At 33.2% G+C, this 25,664-nt stretch overlaps 1 protein-coding gene across 1 annotated transcript in view; it reads left to right on the plus strand.

The window, feature by feature from the left end:
• Nucleotides 1-25,664, plus strand: part of Dhc64C (dynein heavy chain, cytoplasmic) — a 65,410-nt gene that overhangs the window by 15,550 nt on the left and 24,196 nt on the right. Inside the window, exons 8-14 of the mRNA XM_011505387.1 lie at nt 3,491-6,307; nt 7,904-8,298; nt 8,688-8,998; nt 9,659-9,747; nt 12,719-13,862; nt 18,546-19,657; nt 23,206-24,000. Coding sequence (XP_011503689.1) covers nt 3,491-6,307; nt 7,904-8,298; nt 8,688-8,998; nt 9,659-9,747; nt 12,719-13,862; nt 18,546-19,657; nt 23,206-24,000 — 6,663 coding nt within the window. The remainder of the gene's footprint in view (nt 1-3,490; nt 6,308-7,903; nt 8,299-8,687; nt 8,999-9,658; nt 9,748-12,718; nt 13,863-18,545; nt 19,658-23,205; nt 24,001-25,664) is intronic.

Below are 25,664 nucleotides of genomic sequence, written 5' to 3' on the forward strand. Positions count from 1 at the left end.
CGCACAATAGATTATGCACGCCTTCATTTCCACTTCCTTCCGGGCTCAGTTCCGAATTTGCTAATTGGGAAAGTGTCAGAAGGTGGCGAGCCTTTTCCATTGGTCACCTCTCTTTGGTTGTCTCATCCCTCTCTGGGACTTGGCTAGAAGGGTCCGCTTGGGCGTGGTCAATTTTCCAATACGATCGACCAGATGTGGCATAGCCAAAAATAATGCAAGCATTGTCTTAAAAGCCGAGTGCGCACGTATGGTCATTGCATGTGTAGTACGTACGGGTTTTGGGTTGCAGTAAATATTTGTACTCAATGCTTTACGCATATCTGATATTTGTTCTGAATCTACTTTGGGGTTCTCCCGGCAGTGAACCCATTAGGTTCTACTGCACTGGGAGTATGAGCACGTTTCGCTAGAGTTTTCCAGGTGTTTTATGACACTAGTGCAACATAATTATGAGCAGGAAAGTTTTGAAATCTTAAATACAATTTTCATGATGTTACTTGCCAGATGTTTTATTGCCTTACTAAATTGAGTCTCTCATTCTCAAACAGTTATATTATAAATATTTACATGAATATCTTTCGTAACTGTTAAGTTTTTACGTAGGCATAATTTGTATTAAAAATATAAAGTTAGATTATTTAAAAAATATAGCGTTAAATTACCCTATGTATTGAATTATGTAATATGTCTAGAAATAAATTTATATTAATAATTTACTTAGAAAAGATTAAGCAAAGTATTAAATTTGACATATATTGTAACTGTTTAACAGGTTATTTTAATTTACGTATGTACGTGTTCAAGATTGTAGCATTATTTAAGAATTTAATGTTGGGAAAAGTACAAGCTTTCGGAAGCTCATGTTTGTAAACATTGATTCTGCGAATTTTTAAATTGTCTACGGCTTATTTAATTTCTTATGTCTTACAATATTTCCGCATAGCAACGTTGACAAAAATTCTCGAACCTTCCAAGGCAGTGTCCTTGTGTACTTCTTGAATATTCTGGAACTCAGTTTTCTGACGTCATTAAGATTTTCGGTCTAGCAACAATCCCAAGCGCTGTTACCAGCGTCGTAAGCTCACAATATTTCTCAATCAATCAAGTATCAGTTATTACTCACACAACTACTAAACTCAGCCGCATACCTGGTAATCAGCCTACAATATACAAGCACACAATTTTGTCAGAATCTGCAATAAAAGGTTAGTAATTTAACAGTGAAGCTATAAGAATTATAACCACTTAAGTGCGCCAAGCCCAGCAGTCATTCAGTACGCAGTGTCGGTAGTTCGTAAGGTTCCACCATACAATTATTCGTCCAAGCTAGTCATCCACGCTCAAATTGCGCTTCATACAGAGTCTGCCAAGAAAGTGACGCAGTATGCTCTCTCAGTGCAATCATTGCAGAGAACGTTCGTTCACTTCTCCAGTCCGCATAAACTACAATTGTCAAGGGCAGACTGCCGTTCTAAAAATAGTCGGTTAAACCTCATAATGTTAAGTCATTCAGTACTCAAAGGTACATCATTATCGTTCTTGCGTATGACTAGCTCACAAATACTCCCACACTCCCCTTGGAGTATGGTCGATTTGATAACTATCACAGAAAAATGAAGATGCTCCCTTTTGAAGTATGGTTAATTCTCCCTGTTAAGCACTGCTAACTGCCATTACCATCTTTTCATGCTCATTCGATGCGCATGGTCGACTGCTCTTGCTGATCCTTACATTGTCAGCATAGAACCCAATAATCAACATCCATTGCTAATCCCTATAACATGAACGACATCACCACCATTACGAAAAAGCAACTTCCCGATTGCAATAGAATAATTCCCTCTTTCCCATTATCAGTAATTATAGAACTGCAATATTGTAATTGTTAATAAACAGAATAAACGATGTCTCAAATCAAGTTCAAGAATCGTTACAACAAGAGACTAAAAAACTGAATTATTGAATTGGAAATTCGAGCTACAAAATAAACCTTCATTTTCGAACAGTAAGATAAATTAATATGCGATTATATATACATATATTTAAAGTTACAGAAAAAGTATTCAATAGTTAATAAATTATAATTAATTATATATATATATATATATCATTTTAAACTCAGTCACATATTTAATTTATTCCTATATGTACAAAATGTTTCCGATGATCCGGCTCGTTTTACCAAGACCGGTTCGAGGGATACAAAATTCTTTCCGTTGACAACTCAGAGACTACGAGATGTTATGTGATAGCGATATTCGGTCAGGTGGAAGGGATAGTATAATAAATTCAATATTAATACATCTAGTTGTTACTCTGTTTATTTCGTTAATTTCCAGACAGAGGAATGTTTATTATGACTGTTATCAATTGTTAAACTCTTGTTGGGCAGATCACGCTTATCGGTGGTAATGGCCTCAATCCTTTATATATGCTTGATGACCTGGCTTCTTAGACTTCGAAGCTTAGATGCTTAAAGTAGTTGATAATACATGCGAAGACTAATCGTGGACTCAGTTGAGGGACTTTTACGCATCCGTCTTCAATGAAGACTTCAACTAGTAGTACTTGTTTGGGACTCCAATAAGGGAATTTTATGTCTCCTTTCCTTAAGGATTTCAACGAAAATTTATCTTCGAACTACGTTTAAGGAACTTTCCACTTCCTATTTGAATAAGGGCTTTATCGATAGTGATTGAATCTTGAAATTGTCTCTGTTAAATATATTCACTGACCATAAATTACACTTTGCATCCCTTCCCTTTTTTGTGTCGAATCGGAGAATTTTTCACTCACAGAGCAAGGGCAGCGCCTCTTGTGGCCTCGTCTTCAATTACGAAGCTTGTCGTCACTTGATCTTCACGGCAAGAAGAGCTCTCGATTTTGTTGCCTTCAACACGTCTGCCGATCGCATAACAACTTGTCGACAAAGGGGGGGGGGCAGTACATGCTGTTAGATTTTCGGGCACAGCGATTCCTTGCGGCTGGCAAATAAGTTGGGTTTTCCTGAGTCATACAACTTGTTTTGCCACATATTTAATAACACTACTGATAGATGTTTTATGTCATAGGAAAAGATTCTCGCAATCTTGAACACTACATAAATGTATAATATATTTTTGTAAAAAAACTGGAAAATCTTTAACGTTAAATATATTATATTTTTATTTATATTTATGAATAATTGCGTTATTTATAACTGCTTTTACTATTTACTATTGCATTTGAAGAAAGTACATCATCCTATTGTGGTAAAGCAAGACTTATAAAATTAATGCTTTGTTTCAAGTTTTCTATTTAGCATAACTAAAACGGGTTCTTTTAGTTACCAATTCGAGTATCGAGAATGATCTAAAAAAAAAAAAGGAAATATAATTATAATTTTCATATTATTATTTGTATTACCTAATTTGATATAGAAAGTAAATAATAAATTTTTTAATATTTATTTGATATTAATAATGTTATATTGTATTCATTTTATTTATAGGCCCGCCTTCAAAGTTCTCGATATCAAGTTGGTTTGGATAAACTAGAATTATGTACGTACAGAAATTTGTTAACAAAATTACCTTCAGGAAAGTCTTCGCTCGAAGCTGCTTATGAAGCAGTTGAATGTAAAATGCAAGAAATTGTATATTACGTTGATCAGTGGTTAAGGTATCAATCATTATGGGACCTACAACCTGAAAATTTATATGGTAAATTAAGTGAAGATATAACACTATGGATGAAATGTTTAAATGACATTAAGAAAACAAGAACAACATTTGATACGTCCGATACAAGAAGAGAATTTGGTCCAGTAATTATAGATTTTGCTAAAGTTCAAAGTAAAGTTTCATTAAAATATGATTCTTGGCATAAAGAAACATTAGGTAAATTTGGAACTTTACTTGGAAATGAAATGACAAGTTTCCATGTACAGGTGTCAAGGTCAAGGTGTGATCTTGAACTACATTCTATTGAAGCATCAAGTACTTCTGATACTGTCAGCTTTATAACATATGTACAGTTATTGAAAAGAAAAATGAAAGCATGGGAAAAACAAGTTGATATATATAGAGAAGGTCAAAGAATTCTTGAGCGTCAAAGATTTCAATTTCCATCACATTGGTTACATGTTGATAATATAGAAGGTGAATGGGGAGCGTTTAATGAAATTATCAAACGAAAAGATACATATATTCAGACGCAAGTAGCATCCTTACAATTAAAAATCGTTGCTGAAGATAAAGCCATTGAAAGCAGAACATCCGATTTTCTCAGCGATTGGGAACAAGGAAAACCTGTAGAAGGACATTTACGCCCGGATGATGCATTGCAGCAACTTCAACTATTTGAAAATAAATTTACACGTCTAAAAGAGGAACGCGATAATGTTACTAAAGCTAAAGAAGCCTTAGAACTTTTAGAACCTGGCATAATGTCAATTAATGAAGATCGAATGCAAGTAGTATTTGAAGAACTTCAGGATTTAAAAGGAGTTTGGTCAGAATTATCCAAAATTTGGACACAAATCGATGAAACTCGAGAAAAACCATGGCTATCAGTACAACCAAGAAAACTTCGGTTACAATTGGACACTATGTTAACGCAATTAAAAGAGTTACCAGCAAGGTTAAGGCAATATTCATCATACGAATTTGTAAAAAAAATGCTTCTAAATTATACTAAAGTTAATATGTTAATTGTTGAACTTAAATCAGATGCATTAAAAGAAAGGCATTGGAAATTGCTAATGAAACAATTGAGAGTTAATTGGGTGCTAAGTGAATTAACTCTAGGTCAGGTATGGGATGTTAATTTACAAAAGAATGAAGGAATCGTTAAAGATATTATTTTAGTTGCACAAGGTGAAATGGCTTTAGAAGAATTTCTTAAACAAGTTCGAGAATCGTGGCAGAATTATGAGTTAGATTTAATTAATTATCAAAATAAATGTCGATTAATTCGTGGCTGGGATGATATTTTTAATAAAGTTAAGGAACATATCAATTCAGTCGCTGCAATGAAATTATCACCTTATTATAAAGTATTTGAAGAAGAAGCCTTAACGTGGGAAGAAAAACTAAATCGAATAAATTCTCTGTTTGATATTTGGATAGACGTACAACGTAGATGGGTATATTTGGAAGGAATTTTTTCTAGTAGTGCTGATATTAAAACTCTTTTACCTGTAGAAACATCACGGTTTCAAAGTATTAGTTCTGAGTTTTTAGGTTTAATGAAAAAAGTATCAAAATCTCCTATGGTGATGGATATATTAAATATTCCTGGAGTCCAACGATCTCTTGAACGACTTGCTGATCTTCTTGGAAAAATACAAAAAGCATTAGGGGAGTATTTAGAAAGAGAAAGAACTTCTTTTCCACGCTTTTATTTTGTCGGAGATGAAGATTTATTAGAAATAATCGGGAATAGCAAAAACGTATCAAGACTTCAAAAACATTTTAAGAAAATGTTCGCTGGGGTTGCATCCATTGTACTAAATGAAGATAATACGATAATTATTGGTATAGCTTCAAGAGAAGGAGAGGAAGTTATATTTCAAAATCCCGTTTCTACAATTAGCAATCCCAAAATCAATGAATGGCTGACTCTTGTAGAAAAGGAGATGCGAGTTACTCTTGCTTCTAGTCTTGCAAATGCTGTACAAGATATTAAAAGTTTCAGAGAGGATAATGTTAATTCACAATCTTTAATGAATTGGTGTGATAATTATCAAGCACAAATTATTATATTAGCGGCACAGATACTATGGTCAGAAGATATTGAAACTGCATTGCAAGAAGCTCAAGACAATTTAAAAAGTAATCCATTAAATCGTGTTCTTATACAAGTCGAAAGTACTTTAAATATTTTGGCTGATTCTGTACTTCAGGAGCAACCACCGTTAAGAAGAAAGAAGCTTGAACATTTGATTAATGAGTTTGTTCATAAACGTACAGTTACTAGGAGATTAATTTATAATAATGTTTCAAATCCGAAAGCGTTTGAATGGTTGTGCGAAATGAGATTTTATTTTGACCCTAGGCAAACAGATGTTCTTCAACAATTAACAATACACATGGCGAACGCAAAGTTTTATTATGGATTTGAATATTTAGGAGTCCAAGATAGGCTTGTACAAACGCCGTTAACTGATAGATGTTATTTAACCATGACACAAGCATTAGAATCACGATTAGGAGGATCACCATTTGGACCAGCTGGCACTGGAAAAACGGAATCCGTGAAAGCGTTAGGACATCAGTTAGGAAGATTTGTCCTAGTATTTAACTGTGATGAAACTTTTGACTTTCAGGTAAATTTCTGTTCATAGTTTCTTACAAATTTTTTATTTTTATTTCATAACTTTTTATTTTTAGTTCAATTTTAAGAATTTCTAAGTAGTTTATGCATTATTTTTTCCAGTTATATCTGGATTACATTGTATTATGATTGGCTAACTGATAATGGATGACATTGATTAATAAATTAGTCATTATAATGCTAATATGTAAGCTCTAAATATTAAGTATGATTTAATTAGATAGTAATTTTGTAACTGAAAACATTCGTCTGTAATTGTTAAAAAAACTTCCAGTATTAATAGATTTTAATATTTTTTCCACATTTCCAATGTTGGCATACCGAATAAATATTATAGTTTAAAATAGATATTAAAATAAATATTATAAATTAAAAATTTTTTTATATTCTTTAGACAAAGACATGCTAGTAATACATAAATGAAAGTAACTATGTTAGATCGCAAATAGCTTGAAAATTTTTAAAATGATTTTTTTTAGCCTTAGAATATATCTTTAACTTATTTTCAATTGTTTAAAGTCTTAATACCCCTGAGATATTATTAAATCGAATATTAATAATATAATAATTATTAAAAATTATATTTGGAGTGAAATAAATTATCGAAATAGCCTATAGTAAAGGCACATTATTGTTTATTAAAGTTTATTCTGACCATCGTGGAATGTAATCAACAATTAACAAGTTTACTAGTGAATATTTATAAAGAAATAATGCTTTAAAATAATCTTTATTGTGAATTAATTCAAAAATATTTTCAAAGTTCTTCGGTTCATTAAACTAACTTAAGCAGATTTTTATAAGTTACATATGTATAGTATGTATAACTTATACTACAAATTACATCCTTATTTGTAATTTACTTTTATCTAAATGTAATATTTTTAAAAATTATGTGATAACGTTTATTTAAACAGCTTCAGTAATTGACTAGTGCGTTAAGATACAGTTATAAATTACATGATAAATTTGAAAAAGATATTGAAAAATGTATGTTTGCGAATGCAAAAATGTAAAAGTAAGATGCTCTGTTAATAGTTAAAATAACGCTAGTCTTTTTAATGGTACATTTTTTAAAGAGATAGATCTAAAAATAAGATCACAAAATTATCAGACAATTGAAACAAAAAATAGCAAGAATATTTTATTGTGAGCTATAATTTTTAATTTATTTAGAACTAATCGTTGTAAGAAAAAATATTTAGATACTTTATGTTTATGAAATATAAATTATTCACATAATAAAGAATAAGATTAATGAATGTAGTATGTATTACTTGTATGTACTGGGTATCTGTTTCATAATATAGATTTATTTTCTATTTCAATTTTAAACTAATCCAATTTGCGTTAAATTTTTTTTACATTTTATTGTAGCAAATTATTTTATCAATTGCACATATAAATAGTAATTTAAATATATAATTTAATCATTTATATTATAGATCTATTTTTTTAATTTAATCTTTAGCTTTTTATTAAGGAATGCAATGTAATGAAAGTTATTAAAAATTTGCTTCAGAAGTTCATAAATTAAAAAAATATTTCTTAAAACTTGCTTTCAATATTTGAAATTTTATTATTTCAGGCAATGGGTCGAATATTTGTTGGTTTATGTCAAGTAGGTGCTTGGGGATGTTTTGATGAATTTAATAGATTAGAAGAACGAATGCTATCCGCTGTCTCTCAACAAGTTCAAACTATTCAAGAAGCTTTAAAAAGTCAAATTGAGGGTCGCAAAGATGAAGCCTTATGCGTAGAACTAGTAGGAAAACAAATTAAAGTAGCAACAGATATGGCTATTTTTATCACAATGAATCCAGGATATGCTGGTAGATCAAATTTACCAGATAATTTGAAAAAACTATTTAGGTCCTTAGCTATGACAACACCAGATCGTCAACTTATAGCAGAAGTAATGTTATTCAGTCAAGGATTTCGATCAGCAGAAAAATTAGCTTGTAAAATAGTACCATTTTTTAGGTAAGTATTTAATTCAATTTGAATAAAAAAATCATACTATTGTATTAGGTATTTTATATAAATATAAGTATTCAAATTTATAAAGAGACAAAACCTTGTGATATAAACCATAGAATTTAACAAAAACAAAAAAAAATACGTATTAAATTGAACTTATACTAAATACTAAAGTATTTATTAAAAATATAAATTATATTTTTTGTATATAAAATTAGGAATTTATAATGTAATTATAAACAATAAATAACAATGAAAATTCTTGGGGAAAATTATAAAAATTCTTAAGTTATAAATTTAATCATTAAAAATAATATTGTTTATATGCATTAGGTAATAAGATACATGCAATAAAAAATTAAAAATTCTAAGTATTAAATTTCAATTTTCAGACTGTGTGATGAACAACTTTCAAATCAATCGCATTATGATTTTGGTTTGAGAGCATTAAAATCTGTATTAATATCGGCTGGAAATGTAAAGCGTGATCGAATTCAAAGAATTAAAGAAGGTTTAATGAACCGTGGAGAAAACATTATTGATGAAGCTTCAATTGCTGAAAATTTACCAGAACAGGAAATACTTATACAATCAGTATGTGAAACAATGGTTCCAAAGTTAGTAGCAGAAGATATACCATTACTATTTAGTCTACTTAATGATGTTTTTCCAAATGTTAATTATACTCGAGCTGAAATGAAGGGTATGAATAAAGAAGTTTACTTTATTAACTATTTTGTATTCATAAATTTATAAATATTTTGAATGTAAATATAAATTTTGTATAAGAGATTTTTAAATTTCAATTTAACTTTGTTAACATAATTAAAAAACATTCTATTAATTTTAAACACATTTACAAAATTATTTTTAGAAATAAAATCATTTAAGAAATATTAAAAAATATTAATAAAAAATTAATTTGTTGTATGTAGTAATTTTATTAATAGTAAGAGTTTAATTAAATCAAATTAAATATATAAAATTGTATATTTAATACAAATATAGAAGTATATTTAAGAATAATTTACATTTCATTGAAGAATCGAAATATTTCGTCTGAATAATATAATAAATTATAAAATCGGATTCAATTATTTACAATAAAATAGAACTCATTCTTAGCGCTTAGATATTGTAGAATGTGTTGAGTAATCATTATATATTAACATATGTAAAAGTATATATATAACTTTATACTGAATGTTTCATACTAAAATTAATTATATATTACTGTGTTAATCTTTATGAGAAATATTTTTAAAGAATGTTTTTACTTACGTATTTAAGCTTTTTTCCAAAAATATAAAATTTAATTAAAGTTCTGTTAAGCAAATTTTATTTGAAAATATTATTTATTTAGGACTAAAAAGAGAAATTAAAAAAGTATGTATAGAGGAATATTTGGTATGTGGTGAAGGACATGAGCATGGCGGGGCCTGGCAAGAAAAGGTAAGAAAGTGTACTAAAAATATTTTCTTAATAAATAAATTCTTAATCAATTTTCGTCCATTATAATATAATCCATAATATGAAAGTGCTTAGAAATATGCCAAGTATCTGTTAATAATAAATATGTAAAGCATATGCAACTATATTATAGAATATGAGTAAAATTTTTATGTATAATTACTGTCTGAGATAAGACTAAAAAACCTCCCAGTGATGTTCGGTGGAGGGATTGGTGACAAGTGGAACAGGAAGGCGCATTAATTCAATGTCAACACACAGCTTATCTTGGGTTTTCTCTTTATTTACGAACTACAATGAATATGACTCTAAGGTGGTGCTGGAATCTGAAATCCTTTCAGTATTTTTCACGTGGTGATGGTATTCATTACCTGCAGTTGTAAGAGGTGTAAGTCTCTGGTAGTTTCTTGAGTAGTACCATGTGTTAGTGACGTTCTAACATCTGTCCCTCGTAATCGTGATGTTTCACCTGTGTCCCGTCGTGGGACCTTCGCGATTCAATAAATACTTAGTAGACACGTACTAGGCTATCGCTCTTGCGCCTTTCATATGTGGATTTTTTTTAATTAAGTTCACAGTAATTAAAATCTTACCTAATTATGTAATGAGTGTGTGGGTAGTGCACTTCTAGTTTGATATTCACCTTTGAATTAGACTTAGCATTCATGTCTGCTCGAATATAGCACACTTAAATGATTATAATTTCTTACGACTTCACTCTTGGCTTATTAGATTATTGTTGCAGAGTTTGGCGAAATTATGGCGAGTTAATAACTGATAATGCATTGATTGAGAAATGGTAATGAGCGATAACAGATGTGAACGATTGGTGAAAGTACAGTGAGCGATAACTGATGACCGAATGATTAATAAAGATACAGTGATCACCAGCGCGTAGCGATCTGCCCTGAAATATTAGCGTGGCAGCTTGCAACGCTGTTAGCAGTGCTTGGGCTTGTTCATAGACCGAAACTCTTTATAACGTCAGAGAGAAACTGCAGAATATTCGAGTAGTCCAGAAGAACACTGAATTGGAAGGTTCGAATTTTCGAAATAACGAGATGTAAGAAGTTTGGAGAATTCCAAGCAACGTTACTACTCGAAGAGCATAAACATTGAAGTCCATTTGAACTCAAAACATAAGTACACGAAAATTCTCGTCAAAAGTGTTTACAGAAACCTGAGAGCTCGACAGACAGACGATGCCGATAGTTGACGGTCTTCAAAATTGCTTCAATACCGAACAATATCTGTATAATATTTTATCTCTTGTAAATATAAATGTATTATTAATTGATTCATTTAAAAACATTTTGTACCTATTTTAGATGTCTACAAATATAAAATCTCAAAGTCTCAATTTTCTTTACTTTTCGTTTTACGTTTGTGATTAACTGATTTAATATAAATTGCCTAAAGGATAGAATATATTTTTAACAAAAATGGTACTTCATTTATTAATTCTTTTATTAATTACAAGTAAAGATGACTTAATAAGAAAGATGGATCTCTCACCTATGATAATTCACAAATATAATAAAAGAGGTTTATATATTTGAAATAATAATACATTTAAAATAATAGTAGGTTAATAGAATATTTAAGAAGCTGCACATGGCGTTCGTGACCTCTTACTAGTTCAATCAAGCAATCATCAAGATCAAATTATTTTCCTACAAGTCAACGCCATTTACATAGAGGTCACACCCAATACACAACGATCTATCTCCACACACGTAAGCTACGCTATTACACACGTCCTTACGTACCATCAATACAACTGTGATCGACTCCACACACGTAAGCTACGCTATTACACACGTCCTTACGTACCATCAATACAACTGTGATCGACTCCACACACGTAAGCTACGCTATTACACACGTCCTTACGTACCATCAATACAACTGTGATCGACTCCACACACGTAAGCTACGCTATTACACACGTCCTTACGTACCATCAATACAACTGTGATCGACTCCACACACGTAAGCTACGTTCTTACACACGTTCTTACGAATTACTAACACACGGCTCCGTGAACTAAGTAAGCAGCAATACCTAAACCACGGCTTCATTGCCATTCATCAGTGACGTCACACACCAACGCCACCATTCAGGCCTCTCCAGCTCATCGGTAGCGGCAATGGCTGCATCAATTCTCATCAACAGTGACGTCACACACTAGCGCCCCACCCAGGCCTCTCCAGCGTATCGGTAGCGGCAATCGGTGGCGTCAATTCTCCTCACAGTAACGTCATACACCAGCGCCCCACTCAGGCCTCTCCAGCTTATCGGTAGCGGTAATGACGGCATCAATTCTCCTCACCAATGACGTCACACACCAACGCCACCACCAGGCCTCTCCAGCGTATCGATAGCGGCAATCGGTGGCGTCAACACTCACCTATCACACCGTGACACTCTTCACGGCATCATCATCCTTTATCAGCACATCTCCCACTACCACTACGAGTTCTAATCACAAGTAGGAGAGTCACGCACCACACTCAAGAATACACTTATAAGATTATCATCACTCATATCACCTGAAGAAACTCCCATTCATTGTATCATTCATTCAATCTCACCTCAATAGACCACTGATTATTTATTATATCATTATTATTCAGTAAAGGGAAAACTAACTCATACAAAGGCAGTATTGAATTATTGCATTGTCCATTCCACTTTCCAGCAAGCCTCCCTTGACCATTTCAGGGAAGCGTTATTTAGTCTGATCTCAGACATAGTACATCCCATTTAAAAAAAAAGATGTATCTATGTATAGAAATTAGAAACTCATATTTTATACCTATTTTATATTAAAATTAATTTATTGGTATTAGAGATTTTGAATATAATCAAATTTTCATATTTTATTTAATATTATCTACTTTTGATTTATATAGTGTTTTTCTTTTAAAATTAAAATAATAATATTTATAGGTTCTTCAGCTTTATCAAATTTGTAACCTCAATCATGGTTTAATGATGGTGGGACCTAGTGGATCTGGAAAAACAAGTGCTTGGAAGGTTTTGTTAAAAGCTTTAGAAAGATTTGAAGGAATTGAAGGTGTAGCTCATGTAATTGATCCTAAAGCAATAAGTAAAGAAATATTATATGGAGTTTTGGATCCCAATACTCGAGAATGGACCGATGGGCTTTTTACGCATATTCTGCGAAAAATTATTGATAATGTCCGAGGAGAAATAAATAAAAGACAATGGATCATTTTTGACGGTGATGTTGATCCAGAATGGGTTGAGAATTTAAATTCTGTTTTAGATGATAATAAATTACTTACTTTACCAAACGGAGAACGTTTAAGTCTTCCGCCGAATGTACGCATAATGTTTGAAGTTCAAGATCTAAAATATGCAACATTAGCTACTGTTTCTCGTTGTGGTATGGTTTGGTTTTCTGAAGATGTTTTATCGACTGAAATGATATTCGAAAATTATATACTCCGTCTAAAAAATATTGCTCTGGATGATGGAGAAGAAGACAGTATAGTTAAGAAATCTGAAAAAGAAGATGCTATATCACCAACTATATCAGTACAACGCGATGCTGCTAATGTATTATATGGATTTTTTTCCCCAGATGGTTTAGTTGTTAGATGTTTAGATTATGCTTCCAAACAAGAACACATAATGGACTTTACTAGATTAAGGGCTTTAAATTCACTTTTTTCAATGATAAATCAATCCCTTCGAAATATTTTACAATACAATCATACGCATCTTGATTTTCCATTATTAAGTGAACAATTAGAACGTTATGTTACGAAATCTCTTATTTATGCAATATTGTGGAGTTTTACAGGAGATGCGAAACTAAAGGCCAGATCAGATTTCGGAGATTTCATTAGATCTATTACAACCATCCCATTACCACCCCAAACAAATATTCCAATAATTGATTTTAAAGTTGATATTCAAGGCGAATGGCAGCCATGGAGTCATAAAGTACCACAAATTGAAGTAGAAACACATAAAGTAGCATGTCCTGATATTGTCGTTCCAACTTTAGATACAGTAAGACATGAAAGTCTTCTTTATACGTGGTTAGCTGAACACAAACCTTTAGGTAAAAATAAATCAATATTATATTTTTTTGTATTTAAGTAAATTATTTAAATTATTCATAAGTTAATATTTTAATTATTTTACGTCTTAATGCTTACCTTTTTTTCATTTGATCTTTTATGTTATAATTACAAAAAATGTATGTGACTTCTGACAATATTACGCCAGTAAAATAAGAAGTAAGGAGTTTCGCTAGATTTAGGAAGGTGTACACTTTTTTAATTTTATATTAATATTTATACCTTTTATGATATTTGTTGTATTTCTATTTTTTAAACTTACTAAGTTACTATTTGCAGTCATGTTATTTATCTAGTACAGTAGAAGGTGAAAATGTGTTTTTTTTTTTTTAAATAACTTTATTGTCCTAATTTAGTATGAAATTATAATTTTTATTAAAAATGAACAAATAATATATGTATCATATTATTTTATCATTTTATTAAGTACTATTTTTTAAAGGTGGCATAATTTCACTAATAATAAATATTGAACTATACGATTTATTGTCAACTTCTGAATCTACTATTCTGTTTAATGTATTGTATAATTATATTATACTAATATTATAATATGATATAATATTGCACTATAATAATAGTTATAGTGCCTTTTGAAAAGAAACCTTATCCTGTTTTTAAATCCCACTTTATTGATTTTTGAACTCCTTAATATAATTCTAATTCACTTTTTATATTTTATCTATCTAATAATTTTTACAATAATTATTAAATGAAAATTTAGATAATTAAAAAGTTAAATACTTAATATTCTTATTAGAATTATATCAAAATAAGTTTTCAACCAGTGATTTATATTAAGATGTAAATTATAATATATCTGAAAATTATCTTAGATAATATTATCTTAGATATATATCTATTAATCTATATATTTTGATTGGATAAAACTTATGAGCTTAATATTCACTAGCTATCAAATTGTTATGTTAACCCAACATATGCATAACTCAAACTTCAGCATTTATCAAAGTACAAAATTGTATTAATATTTATGAGATGACTTATATTATGTACTTTGTTTGAAATTTTAAGAATACTATTGGTGTTCGGAATTTAAAGGGTTAGCTTATGGCTCGAACTGCCAATTCAATAGTTCAGTGGATTAGTCTCTCGGCAGGATAATTTTAAAGGAAATCAATAACGGACAAGGCTAAAAAATATAATATATTTATTTTAAATAAGGTTTAATGAGTGTAAACAATTATAATAATATTGCACTGTTGTGTAGAAATAAATAATTCTGTTGGATTATTCAAAAGATGTGTTCTTGTGATTTTTCTGCTATAAAGGCTTCTTTGGATATTGCTGTGTTGCTTTGAGGTTATGCTGATGTCGTCAGTCAATCATGCTTGTGAGGCAGCATGAGAAGATGGTAGTTGAATCAAGTATGCTTGATTGATGAATAGCTATACTTGATGTGGTGTCAGATCTTAAATGGAATTTATTATGTAATCAATTATGTCTTTAATTATGTAAAGGGTGACTTGTTTATTTATTAATATAAAAATGTACCTGGTGAACTGCAGGTTGGATGTATTCGATGCTGTGTATGTAATGTTCCCTTTGATTACAATTCCATTGGCTTCACTGTAATCACTTCTTAAAGAACTGCCGATTATCTTTTCTATGCACGCGGGTACTCTTTACTATGCTGCCGAAAATATGGCCACGCGGCGTCTTTACAGTATACTATGCACTGACCGGCAGTTACGCTTGAAGGAGAGCGAAGTGACTTTATGAATGAGCTTATGTTGTCGAAAATGTGGCCACGCGGCGTCTTTACAGTACACTTGCACTGACCGGCAGTTACGCTTGAAGGAGAGCGAAGTGACTTTATGAATGAGCTTATGTTGTCGAAAATGTGGCCACGCGGCGTCTTTACAGTACACTTGCACTGACCGGCAGTTACGCTTGAAGGAGAGCGAAGTGACTTTATGAATGAGCTTATGTTGTCGAAAATGTGGCCACGCGGCGTCTTTACAGTACACTTGCACTGACCGGCAGTTACGCTTGAAGGAGAGCGAAGTGACTTTATGAATGAGCTTATGTTGTCGAAAATGTGGCCACGCGGCGTCTTTACAGTACACTTGCACTGACCGGCAGTTACGCTTGAAGGAGAGCGAAGTGACTTTATGAATGAGCTTATGTTGTCGAAAATGTGGCCACGCGGCGTCTTTACAGTACACTTGCACTGACCGGCAGTTACGCTTGAAGGAGAGCGAAGTGACTTTATGAATGAGCTTATGTTGTCGAAAATGTGGCCACGCGGCGTCTTTACAGTACACTTGCACTGACCGGCAGTTACGCTTGATGGAGAGCGAAGTGTCTTTACGAATGAGCCTCGCCTCATGGCGCGTTGCGCTTAAATGTGTATGCGGCGTCTTCAGCGCCGGCAACAGTTTCGATGCGCGTCCCTTCCAGAAATTTTCCTTTGGCGTGAGAAAACGAAGCTTCTAGAAGTTTCGAAGGCGTCCCTTTTTTGTAAGTGCTGGCAGTAAATAATATTTCAAATCGTAAACTTGCTCGGACTTGCCGAGTTTTGTTTGTAAACATTTGCTTGAGTACCCGCCTCGGTCCGCACGTGCGACTTAGCCTAGGCGCACGTGGTGGCCAGCCTTGCTGCACGCGCGGTCAGTCTAGGTGCACATGCGGTACGCCGGGCTGCGTAAATGACCTTTCTTTTGTTTGGAATTCATGACCGCTTCAATCCCGAACAATTGGAGACTGCGAGAGCATTTTTTTCTTTTTTGTCAGTGCAATAAAACATCTAGCAAGTAACATCGTAAAATTTGTATTTGGATTCAAAACTTCGCTTGCTCAAAATTTTCACGCATTAGTGTCATAAAACATCTGAAAAAACAATACCATAAACACGCGAAAACTTATAGTTTTGACATCTGCATTTTCGTTCCGCTCGACAACTACATCAAGCATTACTGCAAGCGGACCTTCCTTCCCCTTCCCGCTGTCTACAAGTTGCAATGCTGTAATCAGATGTGTCAGCGAACCCCCCCCCCTTCCGCTGCCTACATGCTGTCGCATGCGGCAGCAGTAATGAGAGATCTTCTCATCATGAAGACTCAGAGACGACTAGGCCCTAAATTAACTCCGAAGCTAAAAGAGGCGCTGCCCTCGCACTATAAAGGAGGAGTCTCTGATAGGACAGAAAATAAGGGAAGGTGTTCAAGTAAAATTCATGGTCAGCAAATGTATTTAAGGGGCGCAATTTTCAATACTCATTTACTCTCGATACTTAACTCTCTTAATCGATATCATTCGTGATATTTAACTGTCTTGATATTTACTCTTGATAGTTTTCAGTTAGTAGTATTTTCGTGATATTACTCTTTTTGAAGTGTCTCTTTTGTTTGATATCTCTCTTTTAGTAATACTCTCTCAATATATTAAACCCTTGAAACATTTCATACTCAGTTAAATTTAGTGAAAGTCAATTTAACGCTATTTTGGGAACGACTTACACTTCTTTGGATTGTCCATTAACACTGTTACTGGAACAGTAGTCACTGCCCCGGAAGAACTACGACATAAACCCGTATGTCCACTAACACAGTTCAAGAAACCGTAGTTACTTGTTCCAAGAGAGCTACGCCAATCCGCCTATCAGAGTCCGAAGACGAGTCAACGATTAGTCTTTATAAGTAGTATCTACTACAATAATTATATATATTGAGATTCAGAGTATTACATCGACAAGCACTAAGGACGAAGAAGCTACTCTTAAAACGACAGTGCGGAATAAATTCCAGTATGTGTCGTGAAGTTTCGCGCCCGCCAGGGGCATCTCATTTCGTAACCCTCACCTTAGTCAAGTTCGGAAGTAAGCAAAACCCAGCGCTAGTATAGGCAATCCAGTTTCACGCCACTCGCGATATCTTCCAATCCTAAAGCCGCATTCATAACCTCGACCACACACGTGCTCGTTCAAAGGCGCTAATTGTCGACAACCGAAACTTCGCGCCATTCAACATTCGTATTCAACAATCAAGCTGCATAGATTATTGTACAGTTGTCTCCGCAACGCATCACTTCAATCAAAGAAATTAGTTCTACAAGTAATAATAGTAATACTAGTCAACCTTGTCATTAATAAATAACAGAATAAAAAGCATATACTTCAGCCATATCTTTATTGTATTATTATAATATCCCTTCCTCTTGTGACCTGTCATCGCTACCACACAACACCCGTGGTCTCTGAGTTGTCAACGGCATCAAATTGTATCCGTCGAACCGGCCTTGATAAAATAAGTTGGAACGACGAGCTGCATTTTGTACAAATACTCTGAAGTCATTACACATCTAGAAAACTAGCATTAAGAGCTCCGGAAAATGCAAACCCTTGGCTATCTAAAGAAAACAACTCATAAACACATCTGGCGAGAATATGCTATCTAGTGTCTAGCGCAAACACATCATAAACTAATTCAACGATGTTTCAAAGAGGATTAGAAATAATTGTTACATAATTTAGAAAATACTTGCTGTTGATTAACAACATTTCATATGGATATATTGTGATTAACTAAACTAAATAGATTTTTTAATTAAATATTGATATATTTTAGTAATTATAATTATTGTAACTTTTATTTAAATATCTTAACTTTATAATATTGATATTTATTATACATCTGTTTTAGTGCTTTGTGGACCACCAGGATCTGGAAAAACAATGACTCTTTTTTCAGCATTAAGAGCTTTACCAGATATGGAAGTTGTTGGCTTGAATTTTTCATCAGCAACTACACCAGAATTATTACTAAAAACCTTTGATCATTACTGTGAATATCGTAAAACCCCAAATGGAGTTATTCTTTCGCCTGTACAACTTGGAAAATGGTTAGTTTTATTTTGCGATGAAATTAATTTACCTGAAATGGATAATTATGGTACACAACGAGTCATATCATTTTTGCGACAACTTGTAGAACATAAGGGCTTTTTTCGTACAGCAGACCAGGCTTGGATTTCGACAGAACGAATTCAATTTGTTGGTGCCTGCAATCCGCCGACTGATCCAGGTCGTAAGCCACTAAGTTACAGATTCTTACGTCATGTTCCTATTATATATGTTGATTATCCTGGAGAAGTTTCTTTAAAACAAATTTATGGTACATTTATTCGTGCAATGTTGAGATTAATTCCTTCTTTGAGAGGTTACGCTGAACCATTAACAAACGCAATGGTCGAATTTTATTTAACATCTCAAGAACGATTTACACAGGATATGCAACCGCATTATGTATATTCTCCTAGAGAAATGACTCGATGGGTGAGAGGTATATGTGAGGCAATTAGACCACTCGACAATCTATCAATTGAAGGCTTAGTTCGACTCTGGGCACATGAAGCTCTACGCCTTTTTCAAGATCGATTAGTTGAAGATTCCGAACGACTTTGGACTAACAAAACTATAGATATTGTTGCTTTAAAACATTTTCCAAGTATTAATAAAGAATCGGCTTTATCTCGGCCAATATTATATAGTAATTGGCTTTCCAAAGATTATGTTCCTGTAAGTCGACAGGAATTACGAGATTATGTCAGAGCTCGGTTAAAAATATTTTACGAAGAAGAATTAGATGTTCCTTTAGTACTATTTGATGAAGTACTTGAGCATGTTCTACGTATTGATAGAATTTTTAGACAACCTCAAGGGCACCTTCTATTAATTGGTGTGTCAGGAGCTGGAAAAACTACTTTATCACGATTTGTTGCTTGGATGAATGGTTTATCAGTGTTTCAGATAAAAGTAAGTTGGTATAAACTAGTATTTGTTAAGAAAATGTATTTTTAATAAATTTTCAATTTTTGTTTAAAATAATCTAAAATTTTACAATTGTGATAATTTACGTAAACTTCGCGGAGAAATTATTTGTATAGTAATAAAGTAATAATTTTTCAATAGTTTGGAAATTTAGCATTATTATTTATGTGTGGGATCAGGCTAAAAGCCTCCCTGAGATGGTGGGTGGAGGCTTGCTGGCAAGTGGAATGGACAATGCAATAATTCAACACTGCCTTTGAATGTAGTGTTTTCCCCTTTATTTAATATAAAAATATAATGAATAGTCAGTGGTCTATTGATGTAGAATTGAATGTATGATACAATGAATAGATGAAAGTTTCTTCAATTAATATGAGCGACAAGAATCCTGTAAGTGTATTCTTGATGGCTTGGTGCTTGATTCTCCTACTCATAGTTATGAACTCGCAGTGGTAGTGGGAATAGCTGCAATCCGTAACAATTTATATTATTATTTATTTGTTGCAAATATATTTTTCGAATTGATGCGTAAGCGATAAGCGTATTAAAAAATGTAACTGAATATATATATATATGCAAAATGTGTTCGCCGTTCCGACTTGCTTTACCAAGACCAGTTTGAAGGATACAAATTGATGTCGTTGACAACTCAAAGATCATGCATGTTGTGTGATAGCGATGAAAGGTCAAAGTGGAAGGGATATTATAATAATTTAATATAAATATGTCTGGTTTATATGCTGTTTATTCGGTTATTTATCCAATTACAGGCCGTTGACCAGTATTACTATTATCAATTATTGAACTCTTGTGGTGGATTATTGCGTTTGCTATGGCAAACGTACACTCATCAAATGCAGCGTGATGGTTCGAATATGAGCGCAGAATGGCGTGAAATTTGATTCGTCGACACTCACGCTGTTCATAAGAGCACGTGCGTAGTTGCCATGATGGTAGTAATGTAGCGCGACACATGTAACTGTTGTGAGTTGAAAATATACTCGGATCGTAGCAAGCGTACTATAGTCCTGATATTGGTGTACTGCAATAAATTCAGATGGAAGTAAGAGTTTGAAAGGCTTTACCTCATGAAGGTTACTGTTACTTTTAGCGCGACACTTATAACTGTTGTTACTTGAGAGATTTACTCGTACCGTAGCAAGCGTACCTTGTCCTGATATTGGCGTACTGCAATAAATTGAAATAGATGTAAGAGTTTGAAGGGCTTTTACCTCGTTAAGGATACTGCTACATGTTGCGTCTGCTATGGGCGTTGAATGGCACGCTGAGTAGATTCATAAACGTCGTACTCGAGCTAAGGTGAGGATAGGCCGTCAAGGCTCGCATACACTGGTGCGAACTTGGCGACGACTTTGATATTATTCCGCACTGTCTCTCTGGTGAGAGCCTCAATTCATTATGATACTTGTCGATGACTCAAACCCTGAATCTTAAATATTAATTGATTATGATAGTAGTGATAGTAGTTACGAAGACTAATAGTAAACGCAGTAGAGGGATTTTCCGCGTCCTTTTTGCCGAGGACTGTTACTGGACATTTGTCCTGTAACGACAAGAATCCTGTAAGTGCATTCTTGATGGCTTGGTGCTTGATTCTACTACTCGTAGTTATGAACTCGCAGTGGTAGTGGGAGATTCTCGCTGTAAGGGTCAGTGATGGTGCCGCCTTTGCGTCTGCCAAAAGAGCTGTAGCGCCCTGTGTGGGGGGCGCCTGTGTGACGTCACTGATGCGGGGCAGTTATGATGCCGTGGCGAGATTCGCTCTAAGGGACAATGATGCTGCCACCTTTGCCTCTGCCTAAGAGCTGTAGTGGCCTAGTGGAGGAATGATATCGGTGTCACGTTCTGCTTGACGTGTGAAAGTATTCCTCGTGCCGTACACCACTTATTAGTATTGCTGCTTACTTAGTTGATTGGAGCCGTGTATTAGTGATTCGTAAGAACGTGTGTAATAGCGTAGCTTACGTGTGTGGAGTCGATCTTAGTGCATTGATGGTACGTAAGAACGTGTGTAATAGCGTGGCTTACGTGTGTTGAGGTCGGTCCGTGTAGTAGCGTTGGTAGGCCGTGAGCTGGGTTCGATCTATAGGACGGCGATCTTGATGGATGTTTGATTGAACTAGTAAGAGAGCGAGAGCGTCAAGCGCGTCACCTTAAATATCCTAGTACAGGCTTGCGATTCCGGTGAATTCTGGATCACTCTTGTCATGCTGATTGCTAGAGTGACGTCACTAGAGTCTAGCCTTGGAGAGTTCGTCGGCCCTTGTTAGTCGGAATTGTAATGTAATTTCGACTATTTGAGTAGTGAAGTTTCCCGATTTTGTAGACTCGTGTTTATGACTTGGTGCGCAATGTTTTGACCTAGGCAAGTGTCCTTACCTCTCGCACTTTGTTTACCGCGTAAAATTGCTGCAATCCGTAACACGTATTATTAATCAATGCGAGTACATATTAGTATATAAAATATTATAATAGAGTTTTCCGTTTAAATGTTTAAAATTTTTATGATATTTAATTGAACAATTCCTGATTTGTTGCAATAAATTTTAAATGTTATCAATGTAGATTCTTTGATCGTACAAATTATTGCATAAAATAATAACTAACTTTTATATTTCAAGTTTAAATAAGAAGAAAATTAAGAAATTTTATTTAATTATATGAAATCAAAAGCATTAGAAACAAAATTTCATGGACTTGTTTACTGAGTAATATTGTTTTAATATTAAAAGACAATTTATTTTTGATTATATAAATAATAGGTCTGTATTTTATGTAGTATCATAATAATATATAGGAATATAACATGATTATTTCCAAAATCATGTATATATCCTAATAATATTTTGAATGATTTTTATTAATAAATTTATTTTAATTTCGAACGTATTTTATCAGTTTCTAATTATGTTTTCTTTATACAGAAAAATTACATAATATGATAAATAATTTCAAAAATTTAAACAATCGATTAATTGAGGAAACTTATTTTCGATCATATTACAGTGAAAATGTTATTGAATAAAATTCCATTGAAAATTTACAAAATATTTTATAAACCAAAATCGTTACTTTGTGGAAGAGAATATTTATCATTATTAGTTATAATCAATTATTTTAGATTAATGTTAATAAAAATGTAATTAACATATCAATGATTCTTAATTTTAAGTTAGTTACACAAAGACATCTGTATTCTCTAATAAAAAATTTTTAATTATCAAAAATACTATTTTCTAGATATGTATGTATTAAGTTATGTGTATTTATTAGTAAAAAATGGTCATTAATAATACATTTATGTCACGTATGTATCTGGTATATAAATAATTAAGGTTATGCAATTTTGTATAAAGTAATTTTTGCTTACCTGAAAAGGGGAAGGTATGTGTGTATGTGCACGTGTCGTATGCGTGTACGTGTAATATAAAATTTATATGAAAAATGAATTTCTAATTTATATTTATATTCATATAAATCTTTGTAATATAATTTTTATATAATTACTACAGGTACATAATAAATATACTGCCGAAGATTTTGATGAAGATTTACGTCAAGTTCTTCGTAGATCAGGTTGTAAAGATGAAAAGATTGCCTTTATTCTTGATGAATCAAATGTTTTAGATTCTAGTTTTTTGGAACGAATGAACACCCTTTTGGCAAATGGAGAAGTTCCTGGTCTATTCGAAGGTGATGAATACACAACATTAATGACTCAATGTAAAGAAGGTGCCCAGAGAGAAGGATTGATGCTCGACTCAAATGAAGAATTATATAAATGGTTTACGGGCCAAGTAATGAAAAATTTACATGTTGTTTTTACAATGAATCCTAGCACAGATGAACTCAAAAATAGAGCTGCTACATCACCTGCGTTATTTAATCGATGTGTTTTAAATTGGTTTGGAGATTGGTCTGATAATGCATTATTTCAAGTTGGAAAAGAATTTACGAATAGAATTGACTTGGATAACCCGAATTGGAAGTGTCCAGATTATTTTCCTTCATCTTGTTCAATTCTTATTGGTCAAACAACACATCGGGATGCTGTTATAAATGCTTGTGTATACGTTCATCAAACATTACATAAAGCTAATACCAGATTGATAAAAAGAGGATGCCGAACAATGGCTATAACTCCAAGACATTATTTAGATTTTATAAATCATTTTGTAAAATTATATCAAGAAAAGCGTAGTGATTTAGAAGAACAACAATTACATCTTAATGTTGGGCTTGGTAAAATTGCAGAGACTGTTGAACAAGTGGAAGAAATGCAGAAAAGTCTTGCTGTTAAATCCCAAGTATGTATTTATATAATAGGTATTAATATAATAATTGAAAGTAACTATGCTTAGATAATTAATGTAAATATCAATTAAAATCATGTTAGATAATTTATACTCTTGTAATTCTGAAATATACATTATAGTCTATAAATTTTTAATGAAATATATATTCCATAAATGTCAATAAATGTTTGTTCGTAAAATAATCCCACAATTTGACTAGTCAGCCAAACGTGCAATAATTAACGTAGAACAATAAAACCCACTAGATGTTATGTGGGGTTGCCGGGCAAGTAAAGGGTGAATGCACTGATTAATAATTAACACATGTCTTTATTATTTCTATTTATTTGAATTGATTTACAAAAGGGTGAATTACAGACGAACTTTATATTTCTTGATAATCTTGTGGTGTTGAAATATATTTACTATGAATGAAGCAGGTTATAATCTATTGAATATTATCGCTAAGAGGTTATCATGATTGTAGTGCTCTGATCGAACACTGGAATGCCATTGTGTTTATCTTAACACGTGTATAGTTCCCTTTAAATATCGGTCGTAAGAGAGCCGAGATGGAGGTTATGCGAAGCTGTGCGCCATCTGTGGCGGGAACAACTTGCAGTTGGAGGGATTGAGAAGCCAATGTGGCGTTTATAGCTGGTCTTGTTCAAGAGTATGTCCGGGAAGCTTCCGTAGTTGGACTTTATCCGTCCGTCTTCTACATAAGCCGAGAAATCAAGAATGAGTACTAGCTGTAAGGACTTACTTGCAGTGTATCGTGATTTTCCAGTCTCTCTTCGATGGCTTGTTATTACGTTCCCTTGCAATGTTGCAACCCTTCAGTTCTTCCTTGTCTCCAAGTGAGACCACAAGTGGTCAGGTCCCACGCAATCCAGTCTTGATGAGATCAATTCAACTGTACACTAATTCACAATAGTGGAAAGAACTTATTATTAAAACTCAGCTAGCTAAACGACTCATCTCTCCGATCCTCCTCCGTGAGAGTTGGTCGTGACTTATCCTTCACTGTAAGAAGTATTTGGAAAGAGTAAGTGAGGGTACATTACGTAGTCCCTTCTTAAAATGATTCACTGATCCCGCTCCACTTGGGATCCCTTCTTCCTTTATTAATTAACCAATCAGTGGTTGATCTTGGGTCGCACAATAGATTATGCACGCCTTCATTTCCACTTCCTTCCGGGCTCAGTTCCGAATTTGCTAATTGGGAAAGTGTCGGAAGGTGGCGAGCCTTTTCCATTGGTCACCTCTCTTTGGTTGCCTCATCCCTCTCTGGGACTTGGCTAGAAGAAGGGTCCGCTTGGGCGTGGTCAATTTTCCAATACGATCGACCAGATGTGGCATAGCCAAGAACAATGCAAGCATTGTCTTAAAGGCCGAGTGCGCACGTATGGTCATTGCATGTGTAGTACGTACGGGTTTTCGGTTGCAGTAAATATTTGTACTCAATGCTTCACGCATATCTGATATTCGTTTCGAATCTACTTTGGGGTTCTCCCGGCAGTAAACCCATTAGGTTCTACTGCACTGGGAGTATGAGCACGTTCCGCTAGAGTTTTCCAGATGTTTTATGACACTAGTACAAATAATTATGAGCAGGAAAGTTTTGAAGTCTTAAATACAATTTTCATGACATTACTTGTCAGATATTTTATTGC

This window comes from Ceratosolen solmsi, unplaced genomic scaffold (genome assembly GCF_000503995.2).
Source record: "Ceratosolen solmsi marchali unplaced genomic scaffold, CerSol_1.0 scaffold75, whole genome shotgun sequence".
Lineage (NCBI taxonomy): Eukaryota > Metazoa > Arthropoda > Insecta > Hymenoptera > Agaonidae > Ceratosolen > Ceratosolen solmsi.